Genomic DNA, 18,961 nt, shown 5'->3' on the forward strand with positions numbered 1-18,961 from the left:
ATTTGCTGATGTCATATTCAATTATGACATCACCAAGGAAAGCCAGGTCTGTTCTCCTCTTTATCTCTGTTCTGTATTGATCTATTCCCTCACATCCTGTCTCGATACAGAGAGATAAATCTTATCATCCCTTCTAAGATTTACTGCCCGAATTTGCATCCTCCGCCCACATTTCAGACCTGTTGGACACCGAACCAAGTGATAAACGACCCAGCCAGAGCTGTCACTTACACAGAAATTGTTTTCTCCCTCTCCTTCTCTATCAGTCGTCTCACAGAAGTGCGTGTCTGATTTTCTGGCAGCTTTTTGATGATGGAGGAGGGGGAAATATCTTTGTTGGTACTTGAAGATGGCAGTATGCCAATCACCGTGTCCTCCAGCTGGCATTTTACCACTGGTGTCAAAAGTATCTCATTGCAACATTCTTTGGCACATCCAAGCCAAACCTAAATTTATAAGAGCAAATTAGGAAGCAACCAGGGTATATTCTGTATTCCACTGCATCTCCTGATTCAGTGATGTATTCACCTGTTCAAGCAAACCTGTTGTTCCAGCAGCATCAAGAAGCAGCAGATAAGAGCTCCGCATGCTCTTCTGCTCATTACTGCCGCTTGGATTCTTAATCAGAACTGAACATCTGCCGGCCTCAATGTCCAGCAGAGCTCTGAGAGTCATGCCAATAATCAATCATGCCAGAACAGCCCACAGCAAGGACTATGAGAATGTCTGGAATGACAGACACAGGATACACTTACAGAAACTTGAGGTGATAGTTTTTCTGTGAAGTTGTGAGAACATCATAATACTGTAGCTGTGCTCTGTCAAACCCAAAAGGCATTGAAAGTATTTAGCCCCCACTACCCAGACAATTGCTTCTGGAGTTTTTTAGGTTGTTGTATAATTAAGCAATTTAGTTAAGCAAAACTCTCATGAGGTACATGACTGGGGAGCCAGGTTTGAAGAGTTTAAAGGGCTAGTTCACCCAAATATTCTCTGTCATCATTTACTCACCCTCAATTTGTTTCAAACCTGTATAAATTCATTTGTTCTGTTAAACACAAAAGATATTTTAAGAACTACACAGCTCTGATTTCGTTCCTACTATAGACGGTTTCATCTTAACAACATAAACAAACGTTACCACGCATGTGCACTTTTGTGACCCCAACTTAACTTCCGGTACACATTCACAAACAATAAAGTGCCTGCAGATTATTTCTGAAAATAAAAAGAAACCGACAAGAACCGTTACTTGGCTAAACTTGCCTCTCCAATATTTTGAATTTAGACTCCGATACCAAGCTCAACCGCTAGATGTCAATGTACCATATGGTTTGTTTAAATGTGTCAAAACTACAGGACCCATTCAACAAATTGTTTACTTAATAAAATGAACATACAACAAAATTCAAGAAATTGCTTGTAAGATGGCCATTCGGTAAGAATGAATGAAGGCAATGATGGGCTGCACAAGAGGTGATGCAAAATCCACCAAAAATGGTGCTTTATTGGTGGGTGGAAAAATATTTACAGTGTAGGAGACAAAAATAAATAAAAACTGTACAAAAAGAAACAAAACAGCAACAATGTGCTAATTCGGCTAACCATAGTGGCCAAGGCAAGTAATACAGCACTGAACAATTAAACAACAGCCTGAGAACAATTAGTTTGGAGGCCTGTATATATAGGCTTAAGCCCCACCTACAGGGCATACCAACAGACAAATACTCAGAAAAATTTGCCACGGATTAAACATTCAAAAACAACAAGAGTTAATGTTCGGACAAGTTTTAACACTGCTATAAACAGAAGGAAATACAAAAGGAAACTAAATGGAAACACTGCAGTTTCAGAATGTCTGAATGGCAGTGGCTTTAAAACCCTGTTTGAACTACATTATGGGTTTGGTTGTACAGAGTGTGAACCAGGAAATTTAACAGCGCAAGGTTTGTAGTGTTTGGAAAACATTAAAGGTATTTAGCACATGCATTGTGTGTTCTGGTAATTTGCATTTTGATGGAAAATAGGGCCATCAGAATGAGAGAAAACAATGTGTGGCAGTACATTATATAAACCTTATGTAAACATCTAATTTAAACTGGTATTAAAAGACAATGGTTTTGTTTTTATTGAAGCTTAAAGGAATAGTTTGCAGATATAATGAAAATTCTTCTTACTCACTCCCCCCATACCATCCCAGATGCCAATGTCACATGTGATTTACTTGTTACTTGTACTTACAAAGATTTTTCTAAAAAATATTCAAATAACTGTCGAATAAAAGTCTGTTTAATGCAAAGAAAGAATCTAAATGTTAATGATTCAGAAAGCATTATGAAATATTGATCATAATGTGGATGAATAATGTTTTCTAAAGCAAAATAGGTTTCACAAAACAATTAACATTGTGGGTTGTCTTGCGTTAAATAGACCTAAGGGGATGGGGTATTTAAAAAATCTTTATTTTCTCGAAGAGGAATTCATTAACATCTGTGATGGCATGAAGATGAGCATTAATAATTTGATTCTGTTCCTTTAAAGGTTCAATGTGTAATTTTTTGAAGGATCTATTGACAGAAATGCAATATAATATACATAACTATGTCTTCAGAGGTGTATAAAGACCTTACATAATGAAGCGTTATTTTTTTCTTACCTCAGAATGAACTATTTCTATGTACATACTAGGGCTATGCACGATTAACCGAAATATACTGTGTATCACGTGATTTATGCACAGCTTGTGAGTGAAGTACTTTAAAATGCTGCTGCACCCGAAACCCAGAGGGCGCTCTCATGCAGAAACTCCAAATACGCACTGCAGAAGAAGACCATAACACGTACTTCTAGGAAATGCCTAAGGACATGTTTTTATCACTGCTCCTCAAGCCTCCTCAGGTATTTTCATGACAATAAAGTATATTTATAATGAGCATGTTTGACGGGTGTTGCTTTTTTAAATGCACGTTATAAGCGACTCAAACTCGCACTGCTTTTAGATCGAGCAGCATTTCCTACTGATCCCAGAGCAGTGCTTCACGGACAAGATACGCATAAAAAAATTATCGATGCCTTGCATAATCGAGCCAGCTCGATTTCAGTATGATTTATTGGTAATCGCGATTAATCGTGCACAGCCCTAGTACATACACCGCGGGTTTCTACAGTAGCTGTAAACAGACAAAATTTTATACAGAACGTGGTTTGTAACTACGTTATCTCCTTCAGCAAAGAAGCGAAAATGTGGCGACATCTTAGTTCTGTCAGCCACCGTAGTGCTTTGAAAGGGAGGGTTGGAGTGAGTCACTGGTTGCAATTCCAAACCTCACCACTAGATGCTGCTGAATTTCATACACTGGACCTTTTACTTACACATTTCTTGGAAGGCTTTCTTGTTGTCACATGTTGCCATTATTATTGCTGTGAGGATTTGCTCAGACAGAAGCATGAGAGGTGTTCGTCCTTTGACGGTCAAGCTCTTCCACACCAGACTCAATAAATATTTTTTATGGACCTTGCTTTGTGCATAAGGGTATTGGAACAGAAGAGGTCCCTCTCCATATTGGGTCTGTTTCAGATCTAGGCTTTGTGCAGGCCAGCCCTGATCACCCACGCCAGGTTCAGTAAATCATTTCATTATGGACCTTGCTTTGCACACAGAGGTATTGTAAAAGCTGACCAGTAAAGGACCCTCCTAAACTGTTGCGTTTCTAGAATGTGTGTGCAGTAGCATCAAAATGTGTCTTTTGGCCACACAGAGTATATTGCCAATGCAGAGATGAGTTCACTATGTCCTGTTATATCCCACATAGACATGCACAGGCTAACACTCATGGTTAAGGTACCTCAAAACTGTCATATCTATTCTATGAGTCACGATACACAATGTCACCACAGAGGATAATAAACAAGAAGAGTGGTGACTCTCTGTTTAATACTCCTTGACCGCTGAGAGGAGCCAAGTATCATAAATTCAGGTCATTTAATTTGTGTGATGGGTGAAACTGGGAGAGTCAATGATTTTTACAGCACTCTCATGAAACTAGGCAACGGTATGTAGTAAAAATGGACATTTTATGACTTGGTAGGGCTATAGTTATTACCCGGTTTCATAAAAGTCTGAGGTTTTATATAAAGAACATTTTCCCCTGATAGTTTAATTAAGTTATGCAATAATCCATTCGTACTCTCTGTTACAGCTAGAACCGCTGTGCTCTCTCTTGTTGTTCTCATTTAGGAAGCGATCACTGAAACTCTTGTAGACCATCAACTGTGTCTTCAGTCCAAATTACTCGGCCCGATGCAACTCATCCCAACAACAGTGAGCTCCCCATTAAATTCATCCAAACGCTACATTTTAACACTTCAGCATCCTAAAGTCACAAATGAAACTAGACCTTTGGTCTGGATGAGTTGTCCAAGAATGCTTTATTATTTGGGGACGAATAAGAAGCTTCATAATGAAGGGTTGCCGGTCACAATGCCAGTGCACACTCCAACCGGGGGTAGCGTTGGACGATTAGTGTAATGTAGTGGGTAATTGCAGTAATTGTGTAACTATAATTAGTTTAATTATGCGGTTGAGTACTCGGCAGTAGAAAGGTTGATTCTGTGCCAAAGAGCTGAAAGAAACTGATACTCAGTTACACATTTTATTATTGGTATAAGATCTTCGCTTCCGAGTAACCATTGAAGTAGTATGTAATTGTAATGGGAGGGCCAGACAGACAATATTTTTCTATGTTGGTGTGATAATTACATCATCTCCTGCGGTGAGGTTCTATTATGTACCACATCCATGCGCCTCGACTGCCAACCAAATCTCTGCTCCTGGCACCTGTTTTTCTCATCCACCCCCTCGTCTTTTCACTCACTCCTTCCCTTCATTATTTTTATTCTCTGCTGATCTCATGGATTGATAGCATTCAGCTCAAGAGCACTATAAGGGGAGGATAGGCCATTCCATCCATACTACCAATTTCAATCAACCAGGCTATAAACCTTATGGGAGTGGTGATGTTTATTACAGTGCATCTCAGAAATGAGGACACCTTCAGGATCAGGGTGGCTTCATTAAGCGTTAAGGGTACAGAATGGGGTTTGTTTTACTAGAAATTAAAGAAACAATACGGCATTTTTAAGAGGATCTATTGACAGAAATACAATATAATATACAAAACTATTTCTTCAGAGGTATATAAAGACCTTAGGTAATGAACCATTATGTTTGTAATACCTTAGAATAAGCTATTTATATCTACATACAGAGCGGTCCTACATACATTGAATTCGCCGCCTGTTTTGTACAGCAGCCCTAAATGGACAAACAACTCTACAACGCGCGTTTCCTCTTCCTTTCCACTGCGGTATCGTGGTGAAACGGATCGCGGGATGATCCGTGATCCGTACGGATCGTGCTCTCCGGTGCGGAACGCATGTGACCCGCGGATTAACTGAAAGTTTATTCATCATTGACTAAAAGAGTAAAACGTGCTCTCGCTCGCTCTCCAGTTTCCGCTCCAACGCTCTCTCAAGCATCTGGACGACTACAATATTAAAGCGGTTCCAGATAAACAATGACGCTCAAAACTGCTCCGTCACACAGCTAATATTACAACAACATATCTTGGTATGTTAGTATGTTACTCACGTACTGATCCGAATCAACGCATCCTCGGGGGTGATTTTTAGATGATCTTTCTCTCCAACGTCTCTCTGCTGGAAAGTATCTCCATAGATATTTGTAAGTATATCTGCTAAAAGCCTTAGTACCGCTGGTTAGAGCTGAAGATCTTTGCCCGAACCCGACGGGTTTGGTCAGTTCGGGCTTAATTTGTATCATTTTACACGGGCTCGGGCTTGCGCGGTAAATGAGCGGTCATGTGATGCGTTCCGATTAGCGCGAGAAAGATGCGAAAATGGATGCTGAGGAGGTGAAACGGAGGCTTGCCTCTGGCGATTACGTTTTGGTTGCACCAGCAACTAAAGCAAAGTTTGAGGTGTGGAAAAGTTTTGACCATGTGCATAATGAGAATAATGAGCCAGTGGGATATGTGAAATGCAAAAAATGCGACATTTTGTTAAAGTACGACAGCAAAATGACAGGGAATTCGTCGCTGATAAGGCATGTTGATCGAAGCTGTTCAACACCTGCCAGTGCCCAGGATCAACCTACAATCAAATCGTTTGTTAAGCATCAAAAGCCATCCCTGCAAAGGTGAAACAACCGATGACGGAGAAGTGTGTCAGCTTTTGCTGTAAAGACATTAGGCCTTTTAATATCATAAATGGCAAGGGGTTTGAAGAGCTGGCGCAATAACTAATTAATGTCGGAGCTGTGTATGGGAGGGTTCCCGTAAACTCAGTTATTCCCCGCCATGTGAAAATTGCGAAGAGATGCACTGACATGGCAGAAGAAAAGAGGGAAGCTTTAGTACAGAAACTTAAGACTTTGTTGAAGGATGGCACAGTCGCAATGACCACAGACATGTGGACAGAGGATTATCGTAAAATTTGTTATTTGACAATCACATGCCATTTCGTAAGTGAGGTTATGGAACTGGTGAATAAAACCCTGACAACTACAATGTTCCCTTTGGAAGAGGCAAAGACAGGAGAAAATATCAGACGGGAGATATTGAAACTATTGGTGACAAAGTTTGGCCTTGACGCTTCCTCTCTCAGCAAAATTGTATGGGTGACCGATGAGGGGGCAAACATTAAATTAGCTCTGCGGCCATACCAGAGATTGGACTGCATTGGCCGTGTCATTAATACGGTACTGCGCCATAGACTCGACATTGCCGAGCTATCCAAAGCCGACGGTGCTCCGGACATAGGAGATACCATTTCTGCTCCTATTATGTTCAATTTTTAGCAACACTTTTAATGTGTGGGGTCATTTTGACCCCAAACACTTCAATATATACAAAATTGCTCAAAAGGAAAGTTTTATGTTTTGTTATTTATTTACTCACAATTAACCTACCTACTATTTTACTTAGTATTAAGAAAAAACACAGCTTTTTCATTATTTCTTAATATATATATACATTTTTTTCTACATGTAACCTGTTGCATTTACCTAGAAAAACAGCAATTTATAGAATATTTAGGATAATATTAACATTTTTTACATTTGATGCAAGGTTTTTTCAATGGGTAAATGCATTCAAGCTATACATTATTTGTATACTGTATCTACAGTATACATTGTTTTATACACAATATGTGTTCCCTGGCTTTTGAACCAATGACCTTTGCACTGCTAATACTTTACCAACTGAGCTACAGAAACACTTCTGTATATAGGCTATACATATGTATAGATATACACACACTAAAAAACAACATTCAACAGCTTCAAAAGTTTTCCTGTTTGTCAGTTGAAAGAGCATCGGTCATGGGTCCCATACACTGCAGTATACCCTGTTCACTGCCAGTCATTTTGAATAAAAGATCCACCAAAATGCAAAATTGTAAATGTAAACTGAACACTAAATACAATTTCACAATAGTTAGTACTTTTTTTGCTACTGGGAATCTGTTGTGCAGATTTTGTGTGTGTGTGTGTGTGTGTGTGTGTGTGTGTGTGTGCGTGTGTGTGTGTTTCTGATGTTTGATTCGATAAGTACAAACTAAAACTAATATTTTACTTATGTTGGCAAGAGAGATTCATCAGGAAAAGGCAAAATAGAACAAAAAAATATTTAGCATAGAAAGTTAAGCATAAAAAGATCTTGGGGTCAAAATGACCCCAAACATCAACGATTAGGTTTAAATGTGTACAGACATTCTGGAAACTCTGTAACATAAGATGAACATGTCTATGAACTATTTTAATGAAATTAGAAAAAGTCAGAAAGAATCAAGTTTTTAAATATGTATTTAGTAGCTTTGGGGTCAATTTGACTCCAAACATAACCGGAGGGTTTAATTTGTTAAGAAAGACTCATTTTTATTGGCGCGTTGGCCTATTTATAGGCTAAGTGTAATGCCTATTTAGAGTGCTGAAATGTTACGATGTTACAGAGGACTTATTTTATTTCTTTGTTCCAACTTCCAAGTGGCCTATAGTCATTAATAAATTATGTTAAAACATGTATAAATGACTCATTCTTGACAAAAGCTGTGTGCGTGCGCACTTTTGAATAGCCTAATGTCGGGCTGTAAACGGGTTCGGGCTTTTAAAAAGCTGTCAATCAAAATGTACTTGTCGGGCTCGGGCCGAATTCTGTTGTGCTCGGGCCCTGTCGGGCCTAACTTTTAAGGCCCGATTTCAGCTCTACCGCGGGTCTTAACACGTCTCTGCTGGACAGTCTTTATAATATTAAGGCAGATCCTACTCCTGCCTGACTTTTATCCTTCTTTTTAAACTTAAAATCCACGAACCTTTTATTTTATGTTTATTTTATGTAATAAATAAGACATCGCTCTTTCTACAGTCCTTCTAATGCCTGCAAAATCTCTTCCCTGCGTCAACATGAGAACGACATCTTTTTGTACTGTGGTGGCCACCGTCGTGTTTGGACTGAGCGATTTGTTGCAAATCTATAATACAACGCTAGTGGCCGCTGTTAATCAAGAACTGCGCCTTTAACAACATATCATTATTGACCTAGTAGTGTTCTACATGTTGTTTCCTTACTTTTTTACAATGGAAACCCTGCAAGATAATTTTTTTAGTAAGAGTTGTTGGGTTCGAAACCATGGGTATACAATAACATGAGATTTATCTGTGTCAGAAGAGCGTGACTTAAAAAACAAGTGTTCCTCTGCAAGGCACTTGAAATTGTATGTTTATAGTGTACAAATGTAGAGGAAATAGAGGAGAGGAAATTAGTTCAATAGATTTCCATAGAGAGATCATATCAAGCTAACTTATGGCATAGTTCACCCAAAATTGAAAATTCTGTCATAATTTACTCACCTCACCTTACCTCAGATTGTTCTAAACCTGTATATATTTCTTTGTTCTGCTAAACACAAAGGAAGATATTTGGAAGAACGCAAGTAACCGAGCAGATATCCAATTTACTGCCATATTAGGGAAAATAAATTAGGGATGCACGACAAATTATTGTCCATATCGGTATCGGCCGATAAATAGTCGTTTTGAGTGTTATCGGCCGATAATAAAATTTAGGCCGATAAATTTTGAATCATTTTCTCAGGTTAAACCACTACAGCTGCACGCTGCTCACAGTTAAAACCCAGTACAATACTGTCGTTCTGTCATGATCATTCACTTACTTATTAGCAAAACATTGTTAATGTAGGTACAGTAAGTAGATATTTATGAATGTGTAAATTATAGGAACAAAAGCATATTTTTTAAAGCCGATTGCTGTCTGAATGCTTTCTGTCTTGTTAGACATGTGGCTATTAAAAACACTTTTCTGGGTTGCTCTGGAAGAACATCTATAATTTGTTTATTAAATAAACATACCAGAAAAGTTTAAAAGTTAAAGAATCATTAATTAGTGTAAAGTAGGCTTGGTACATGATTTTCTGGGAAAAAGAGAACTAATGGTTACCTTGTTTTCTGCAGTGAATGTTTTCAAATAAAAGCAGCTGTCCACTTTTTGCCTTTTGTTTCAGTCTCAGAAAATGTAATATTAATATTTAGATACTGTATATCGGCCAATATATCGATTATCGACTTCCAGTGTTAAATAATTATCGGTTATCGGCCTAAATTTACATATCGGTGCATCCCTAAAATAAATACTATGGAAGTCAATGGGGGATGAGATGTGCTCGGTTACTGACATTCTTCCAAATATCTTCCTTTGTGTTTAGTAATCTGAGGGTGAGTAAATGATGACAGAATTTTAGGGTGAACTATCACTTTAAGCTAAATAAAAGTAATATAGATGGTTTTATCGGATACACACGCTGGCTGGCTGAAGTTAACTTCCGGTCTGTGTTTGGTTATTATATGACAATTTATTTTATATTTAAGTTATGTTAATATTTGTTATGACAGACACCGGAGTCAGATGCGGGAGACAGACTTCTTTTAATTAGTTCAATTGGAACTCAACAGAGACCAGAATCAAACAAAAAACACCACCGTGCAAGCAGACTCACACACAGCTCAACCCTGAAAGGCGGCGTGAGTAATCCACAAGAGGAAGAGTCCCAGGAGCAAAAGATCGTCCTGTCTCTCGACCGTCCGTGAGGGAGAGTTTCTGAAGGTGGCGTGGGAAATGCCACCAGAGTGAGAGAACGAAATAAATCCCCGATCAACCACTTGCCCGATCACGGAGAAGGCAGAGAATCCGCGACCACGGGCGACCGGCGGATGACGATCAGACCCAGTAGATCGTCACTGGAACTGGAAGAAGAGATCTGACGAGACAATCCACTCGAAAAGAGCCACGGAGGCGAGGTCGTCCGGGCAGCTGTAGGGACATAGAAGCACCGTGCAGGATACTAACAGCGCTGGAGCCTGGACAAGGTGAATGTGCAAACTAGATAATAAGTAATCCCCAAAGACAGTCTAGATCAGAGGTCTTCCAAGGCAAGAGTATAAATCCAAGATCCGAGTGTACATCCAAGACAAGAGTTATATTCCCAAGACAAGAGTTATTTTCCCAAGACAAGAGTTAAATTCCCAAGTCAAGTCTATATTCTCAAGACATGATGTCACGGAAGCTAGACAATCTAACGATCTGGCAACATGCGGCTGAACAGAGGAGGTTTAAATAAGGGAATAATTAACAGGGAAGTGGGAGCAGGTGAACTGTGATGAGGGAAAGGAGAAACCGGTTGCTCTGGGGATGAAGGGTGGAAGAACACACAGGCTTAACCTTGGAGACATGAAAAACAGGGTGAACCCGACCAAGGTGAAGGGGGAGCTTGAGCTTGACGGCCACTGGGTTAATCACCTTGGTGATTCGGTATGACCCAATGAACCTGAGTGCCAGCTTGCGAGAAGGTACTCTGAGAGGTAGGTCCTAGGTGGATAGCCATACTCGTTGACCACACACATAGGTCGGAGGAGTGGATCATTGGCGGTCAGCCGCTGCCTTGGTCCGTCTCTCAGTCCGGGCCAGGACCCCTCTAGCCCTCCTCCAGGTGCGTCGGCAGCGCTGGACGAAGGCCAGAGCAGACGGGATCGCAGCGTCGGGTTCCTGTGAGGGAAACAAAGGGGGGTTATAACCCATGGAGCATTCAAATGGTGACATACCTGACGTGGCTGAGGGGTGGGAGTTGTGGGCGTATTCTACCCACGAGAGCTGAGAGCACCAGGAATTGGGGTTGCTGGATGTCAGACAGCGGAGCATTCTACCAAGATCCTGGTTGACCCGCTCGCATTGCCCGTTGGTCTGGGGGTGAAACCCTGAAGACAGACTCGCAGAGGCCCCGATCTGTCATATGGAGCAGGCCAACACGAACTGACTGACATCCTGGGCCATGGATGGCCACCAGAAGCATTGACGGATGGCGGTAAATGTTCCCCGGCTTCCTGGATGGCAGACTAGTCTGGAAGAATGGCCCCACCGGAGGACCTCAGTACGCTGCGCGGCCGGCACCGACAACAGACCCCTTGGACACTCAGCGGACACTTGCACCCCTCGACCGGCCTCGATCACTCGTCGTTCGATGCCCCAAGAGAGAGCCCCTATCACCAACCCTTCTAGGAGGATGGCGTCACTAGTGGACTCCCTCTCAGTGGCCTCGAACAGACGAGACAAGGCATCGGGCTTGATGTTCTTAGACCCCAGCCGGTACGAGAGGGTGAAGTTAAAGCGGCCAAAGAAGAGTGCCCAACGGGCCTGTCGCGAGCTCAACCTCTTGGCCGAAGGGATATATTCCATAAGTTCTTATGGTCCGTCCAGACCAAGAAGGGCGGAGAACTGAGGCTCTCCACTGGCTGCTCCCTCCAGCCGTGGCGCCACTCCCCCAAGGCCAGTCTCACCGCTAACAGCTCTTGGTTGCCAATGTCATAGTTACGCTCTGCAGGGCTAAGGCGGTGAGAGAAGAAGGCGCAGGGGTGCACCTTCCCGTCACCGGGGAATCGCTGAGATAAGACTGCGCCTACCCCGACATCCGACACGTCGACCTCAACAATGAATTGGAGTGCAGGATCTGGAATAGACAGAACAGGTCAATAGACAAAACGGGACTTGAGCATGTCAAAGGCTACCTGAGCGTCCTGGTTCCACCTGAATGGTACCTTGGTGGAGGTCAACGCAGTGAGCTGTCTGGCCACTTGGCCGAAGTTCCTGATGAATTGACGATAGAAACTAGCGAAACCCAGGAAGCGCTGTAATGCCTTGCGGGAGTCGGGGATGGTCCATTCAGCGACGGCCTTAATCTTGGCGGGATCCGCCTTGATACCTTTAGCAGAGATAATGTGGCCAAGGAACGTAACTGACTCGGCATGGAATTCACACTTCTCCGCCTTGACAAATAGTTGATTCTCAAGGAGAAGTTGGAGGACCCGTCTAACGTGTTGGGTGTGCACCTGGAGAGATGGGGAAAAAATAAGGATATCATCCAGATACACAAAGACAAACTTATTGATCATGTCACCCAGCACGCTATTGATCAGGCCCTGGAAGACCGCTGGGGCGTTGGTTAGACCAAAAGGAAGAACCCGATATTCAAAATGTCCCGTGGGTGTGTTAAAGGCGGTCTTCCACTCATCCCCCTCCCGGATGCGGACAAGATGGTAGGCATTGCGGAGGTCTAATTTAGTGAAGACCCAGGCTCCCTGCAGTAGTTCAAAGGCAGACGACATGAGGGGCAAGGGATATCTGTTTTTAACAGTGATGTCATTCAAACCTCGATAATCAATACAGGGGCGCAGGGAGCCCCCCCTCTTCTGAACGAAGAAGAAACCCGCACCGGCCAGGGAGGAGGAGTGACGGATGAGTCCAGCAAGGAGAGATTCCTGAATATACTTGTCCATCGCCTCTTGCTCAGGTTCGGACAGGGAGTAAAGGCGGCCCTTAGGCGGAGAAGTGCCTGGGAGGAGGTCTATGGCACAATCGTAGGAGCGATGTGGAGGAAGAGAGTTTGCCCGGGACTTGCAGAACACCATCCCCAGATCGTGGTACTCCGCCGGAACCCGGAAAGGTCGGCGGGTTGAGCCTGCGGAACACAAGACAGAGACAGGAGAGGAGGCAGGACCCAAACAAGACACATGACACAACTGGCTCCAGGCTAACATAGAAATATTAGCCCAATCCACGTGAGGGTTGTGCTGTACGAGCCAAGGATGTCCCAGCACTAACTGATTCAAAGGGGAATCCAGCACGTATAGCACAATCCTCTCACAATGGTTCCCAGAAGAGAAAAGACTTACACAAGGAGGCGGCCCAGCTGCATGGGCTCGGGAGAAGGATTCGACGTATTGGCAGAGGCAGGAGATGGTTGGGGATGCCAGGTGGTGAGAGGTAGTTGACGTTGCTGACGCCGACTGAGACGGCTCTCGATGCGTAGGGTACGGTTGATGAGGGACTCGAGGTCGGCTGGTAGATCTAGAGTGGATAATTCGTCGGCAATGGCTGGAGCCTGGACAAGGTGAATGTGCAAACTAGATAATAAGTAATCCCCAAAGACAGTCTAGATCAGAGGTCTTCCAAGGCAAGAGTATAAATCCAAGATCCGAGTGTACATCCAAGACAAGAGTTATATTCCCAAGACAAGAGTTATATTCCCAAGACAAGAGATATTTTCCCAAGACAAGAGTTAAATTCCCAAGTCAAGTCTATATTCTCAAGACATGATGTCACGGAAGCTAGACAATCTAACGATCTGACAACATGCGGCCGAACAGAGGAGGTTTAAATAAGGGAATAATTAACAGGGAAGTGGGAGCAGGTGAACTGTGATGTGGGAAAGGAGAAACCGGTGCGAGAGGAAAAAGTGGGGAAAACAAGGGTGCGGGGCATACACAGACCAAGTGCATGGTGAGCGGTAACTCAACCATGTGCTCGACACAGACAAAACATCACAGAAAACAAAACAGGCAGAGACTCAAGCCCGAGGCCTGACAAATATTAATTCATATGAATTAATTTAAGAATACTTAACAGTTATTTATTCTTTGCAGAGGTCTACCAGAAGTTAAGTTTGGGCCACATAATGTTGGTTAATAATGTTGCCGCTGAAACGGTCTATACTGTATATATTATTTTTGAGTCTTGCATTAATATGGTGCGAATTACAGCAACATTAATTGTAAGGCTATTGTTTCTGATGTTGTTTTTGCACACATTCCTGTTTGTATGCTTAAAATATGACCCCAGGTCACATTTAACTCTAGGTGACTCTGTTAGATAGGACGGTGAAGGTGACTGCTTTGTTATAGTTGACCTTGCTTCCTTTCATTATTGTGCAGGAAGAGGGAAAATGAACAAAATACCAGGATTTGCATGAAGACATAAGCTGATTGAAGCAATGATGTGCATATGACTGGAATATTTTAATGTAGTGTCTCATTTTGATAAGCTGAAAGCCCCATGGGCTCATGGAAGTAAACACATCAGAATTTTAATTCACATTATCAAACTGTGCTGGATTTTTCAGCGTGAGCTTACGGGTTCAGAGTTAGGCTTCTGCTCAGACTCAGGCCCTACAGTAATACTATTTTTATACTGTTTCTTGTCTTCTGTCATGGGTATGTACACTTAAGGCACATAAATGCAGACTGTGTGCATCAATGACATCTTTTCCCACCTCAACTGTGGTGATTTTTTCACTCTGTTTTCACAATATTTCACTTTCCTGCAGCATTGGTTGATCATTGCTGCTCTCTTGTTGAAACAGTTGTCAATCCATTGACCAAAACAGTGAGTTTAAAGAATATTGTCTGTAGTAGGCTATGAAGTGTATGAAGTTTGTAGTCTTGCTTATGGCATAGTTGAATGTAAATCATTCAACTGTGCTCTGAATTCAGTTATATTTATAGTTATATTTACAAAGTCTTTACGAGTCGTCTGTCACCACATGCGTTATCCACGTTGTAAGATTTGAGTTACTCTCCCTTTACCGTGCAACATATACAGTATTTGCGCCACTTTGGCATTGCGATCGCTTCAATATACAAAATCTGGTCCTTTATCACGCCAAAACCCCCGTCACTCACAAGCCATCACATCTCAACGGTAGATTGATTGACAGGTCTCCCTATCCCAGACCCAGACCTGATTGGTTAAACTGAACCAATAAGGGCTGTGTTAAGGAATAATGTGTTTAAGACTGCACGACACATTATTTAGAAACGTTTTGATATAACTTGACTAAATACAAGCAAAGAAAAGGCAAGCTGCTTGGGTGGGTTTTTAATTTCATAAGAAGCCCAAATTTTGTCCACACGCCCAATGCATTTTTCGGGAACCTGCCCAATCTGGCAACACTGCTTACCTTCTCACTGCATCCGTGAGCACAGTATGCAAGCGCTTCTCGTATCATTCACTTAAACGGTTGCGTTTAAAGCAAAGTGTAAAGTCAGTGTCATGTATTTGCTAATTCAACACACACTGGAAGCAGCACTGGTTCTGCCTTATCCACTATAAAACATTGCACGCCATTAAAATCAATGAAACTCTTGCCGCTGGAGGGATGTAGTGACGCGCCACTTGCACATAATACAGTAACGCGTTTGAAAGGACGTGGAAGAGCCACAGTAAATGTGTGTGTAATCGAAAGTGAAGAGCAAAGACCTGCTTAAATCTTACAGCACCTTTACATTTATAATATTATATCTAGAAATTGGACATCTAGAAATCTGTCATCTATTTTAATTCAACACGTTTCTTTTTTAATTAAATCTATTTACTCTGACTGCACGTTTATGCATATAGTCATATTTATTCGTTATACATATAGTCTACTTGTAAAACACATGCATACATACTGTATGATGTAGCCTAGAAACCCTAGAAACTGTTTTAGAAACAAGGGTCTCTGTATAAGGACTTAATCTTCTGCAAGATACTCATTTTCAAAACGACTTTATGCATTGATTTGTCAGATTATCTGATTAGCTGTTATGAATGGCAATTTTCTGCAAGCATATTTTGCTCTGAATCTGTCATGAGAAATGTAATAAAAAATTGACCCGTACTGGGATACGTATCGCATCGTGGCCTTGTATCAGGATGCGTATCGTAGAGTTGTTGGCGATACACAGCCCTAATGTGAACAGCCCTTTAGTCGTCAGGGTTGAGCCTAGTTCACCTTGTATACCTTTATTTTCTGTCAGGTGTGCGAAAAGCCCATATAAATAAACAAACATGTCTTTCACTGTTAATAAGACTTTTTAAAATCTCATTACAATATTTATTTCGGAGGTTTACACAAAACACATACAGCAGTTGCGTTAGTTTATTGTTTTTTTTTTGTAAGGCTCCTGTGTGTGTTTTTTGCTGTCCACAGCAGCGGTGTAATAGTCTAATTCTCACTTGGAAGCCATTATTAGCCGAAAGGTTAGTCGCGTCAGACTGAATGAATGATACAGCTAATTAAAGTTGATGGAGAACAAGAAGAGGAAGGATGAGTGGGCAAAACCACAGCTTCTGTTTCCACAAATGGGATGATGACCCTGTTTAACAGACATATGAAGACCTATCAAAGCATTTAGATTAGTTGGACCATATGAGTCTGTTTCATCAAGATGGAGCAGATGTTGATTTTAAAAGAGTTTAAATAGCATTACATCAAAGAAATATGACAGGCTTAAGACAAATGAAAGTCACTTTTAATGTGCCAAACTGCTATAGAACGGCTAACTAAATTTGACTTTGATAAAGTCAAAAAGCTATGACTTTTTTGATTAAGAGACACCAAATGGTCCGCAAATTCAATACATTTTTACTTGAGTTACTTTTAATTGTTGTAACTATGCCATTGCAGATGGTGACATTTTTTGATGTACACTTCTTTACACTCCAGATTTCTATCTGACAGAGTAAATTTGCCAAGTGATGTAAAATTGAAGTGAAAGTCTTGTGAGGGTGATAATTTGCATGCTTTAAAAAGAGACTTACTGGACCCATGCTTCATACAGACCCGCAGAATAATGTTAACAAATGTCCTACAGCATAAAGCACACAAAAAAGAGAATTTGACCTATTGACAAATTCAAGCACCTAAAATATAACAACTTGTTTTATTTGAGGAGAGTTACTTTAGTATTAAAGAAACAGTTCACCCCAAAAAATAAAATTAGCCTATATTTTACTCAACCTCAAGCCGGTCCAGGTGTACTGTCTTTTTGCGACAACGAGAACCAATCGTTGGGAACATTGCTGCGTTACAGCACTACGAATCTCAAGTTTTGAATCTTATTGGTTGTTGCGTGTCTTGTGACCACGAGAACCAATGAGATTTAAAATATGAGATTTGTAGAGCCTGCATGTGGCCATTTTGAGTGAGAACAGTGATATTCTTGTTTACATTCAAAGAGACTAAATTAGCTTGAAATATTTATTGTGTTTGCTCACAAATGTATTGTTTTGTGTCATGAGACATGTATTAATCCTGTAGTTGTATGTACTTCTATGACGGATATACGAATCTGTTTGTTTTCTTAATGGGGCAATGATTTTTTCCACTGATAAGATGAAAATCTCAGACATCTTGTATTATTAGATGTTGGAAAGTTAATGCCATTCACATGTTTGTGCCATCCTTTAGGACTTCATCACATGTGCCTATGTTTCCTTTCAGCATTTGTCTCAGGTGTCATTTCATGAATACTGATTCTGTAATCTTTTTGTTTTCAGTGGAGTTCATGTACCTTGATTTGGCCTCTTTGACGTCTGTGCGGCAGTTTGTCCAGAGATACAAAGCCAAAGGTTTGCCTCTACATGTCCTTATCAATAATGGTATGTACATTTATGACTTATTTTAACTTGAATAGGCCACCGTTTTGGGTTGAAAAGAACCACACCGGGCAGAAATTAAAGGGTGCATGTGGCAAAAAGGCTCCCAAAATTTAAATGAAAACAGAAAATTGACCTCAATTAAATAATTAAAAACAGTTCTTAAGATGTTATATACAAACATTTGATTGGGTGTGTAAAGTGTATTGACAGAGAGGACACATAGCAAATATATATTACTCATATGGTTTGTAAAAAATCCCTCCAAGAGGTAAACCAGTGATCCTAAAAATCACATCTAGGATACAGATGCAAATTGCAAGTTTTGGAGATTTATGAATAGGGCTGCACGTTTTGTCTCTCAACCTAAAAATCTCCAGCCCCTCCTAATCTCACTCTGTTGGACATGTCTGGTCTATGTCCTGAGGGCCTTGGGGTTGTTTGTTTTAACCAAATGACTTTTATTTAGAAGTCTGCCCCAGGGAGCGTCTCAAAATGACAGGAACAGTCACACACTGTCCTCCCCCTAACAGGGAAAAATGAATAATTCACGCTCCCTTTTTCTCGTTTGTTCTCTGTGGCACACACCCTTTCCCTCTGATGGCAGCTGATGGACAAACGCATTTGTGCCACCCCACTGAGAGTCCGATGATGCAAAAAGGTCAACGTTTGACCCTCTTGAGCTTATGCGGAACAGGACACAGTGTATGTCTGAAGGGACAGCAAGGGGACATTGATTCTCTTGAGAGTTTGGAAAATCTTTGATCATTGATCGATAACATTTGGATGCATTTTGTTTTAAGCATGAGCCCTTTTTCAGCACGAGCCTGTGTTTGGTTTAATCAAAAAAGCATATTGTTAATGTGTATTACATTTGCTGTTAATGAAAACAGATTTATAATCCTGATTACTATTGTCTCCAGCGGACTGAGATGTAATTCAGTTAGGAGCACAATAATGGGAAAACAAAATGTTTTTTCAGGCAAAAGCTTATTCCCACATGAATGCTGGTGCTCAGTCTTCCTCAGGATGTTCAACCAGATTACATCCATTTAATGTTGAGATCCACTGACTATAATTATCATTTGGACGCAGCTTTTAAAGTCATTGAAATGCAT

At 41.2% G+C, this 18,961-nt stretch overlaps 1 protein-coding gene across 3 annotated transcripts in view; it reads left to right on the top strand.

Annotated features, from left to right (window-relative positions):
- The window catches only part of dhrsx (dehydrogenase/reductase (SDR family) X-linked), a 53,515-nt gene that overhangs the window by 12,503 nt on the left and 22,051 nt on the right, over positions 1–18,961 (top strand). For all 3 annotated transcript variants that reach the window (XM_057330629.1, XM_057330628.1, XM_057330630.1), the window contains one exon: positions 17,745–17,846. In XM_057330629.1, the coding sequence (XP_057186612.1) occupies positions 17,745–17,846 (102 nt within the window). The remainder of the gene's footprint in view (positions 1–17,744; positions 17,847–18,961) is intronic.

Source organism: Triplophysa rosa, linkage group LG4 (assembly GCF_024868665.1).
Source record: "Triplophysa rosa linkage group LG4, Trosa_1v2, whole genome shotgun sequence".
Lineage (NCBI taxonomy): Eukaryota > Metazoa > Chordata > Actinopteri > Cypriniformes > Nemacheilidae > Triplophysa > Triplophysa rosa.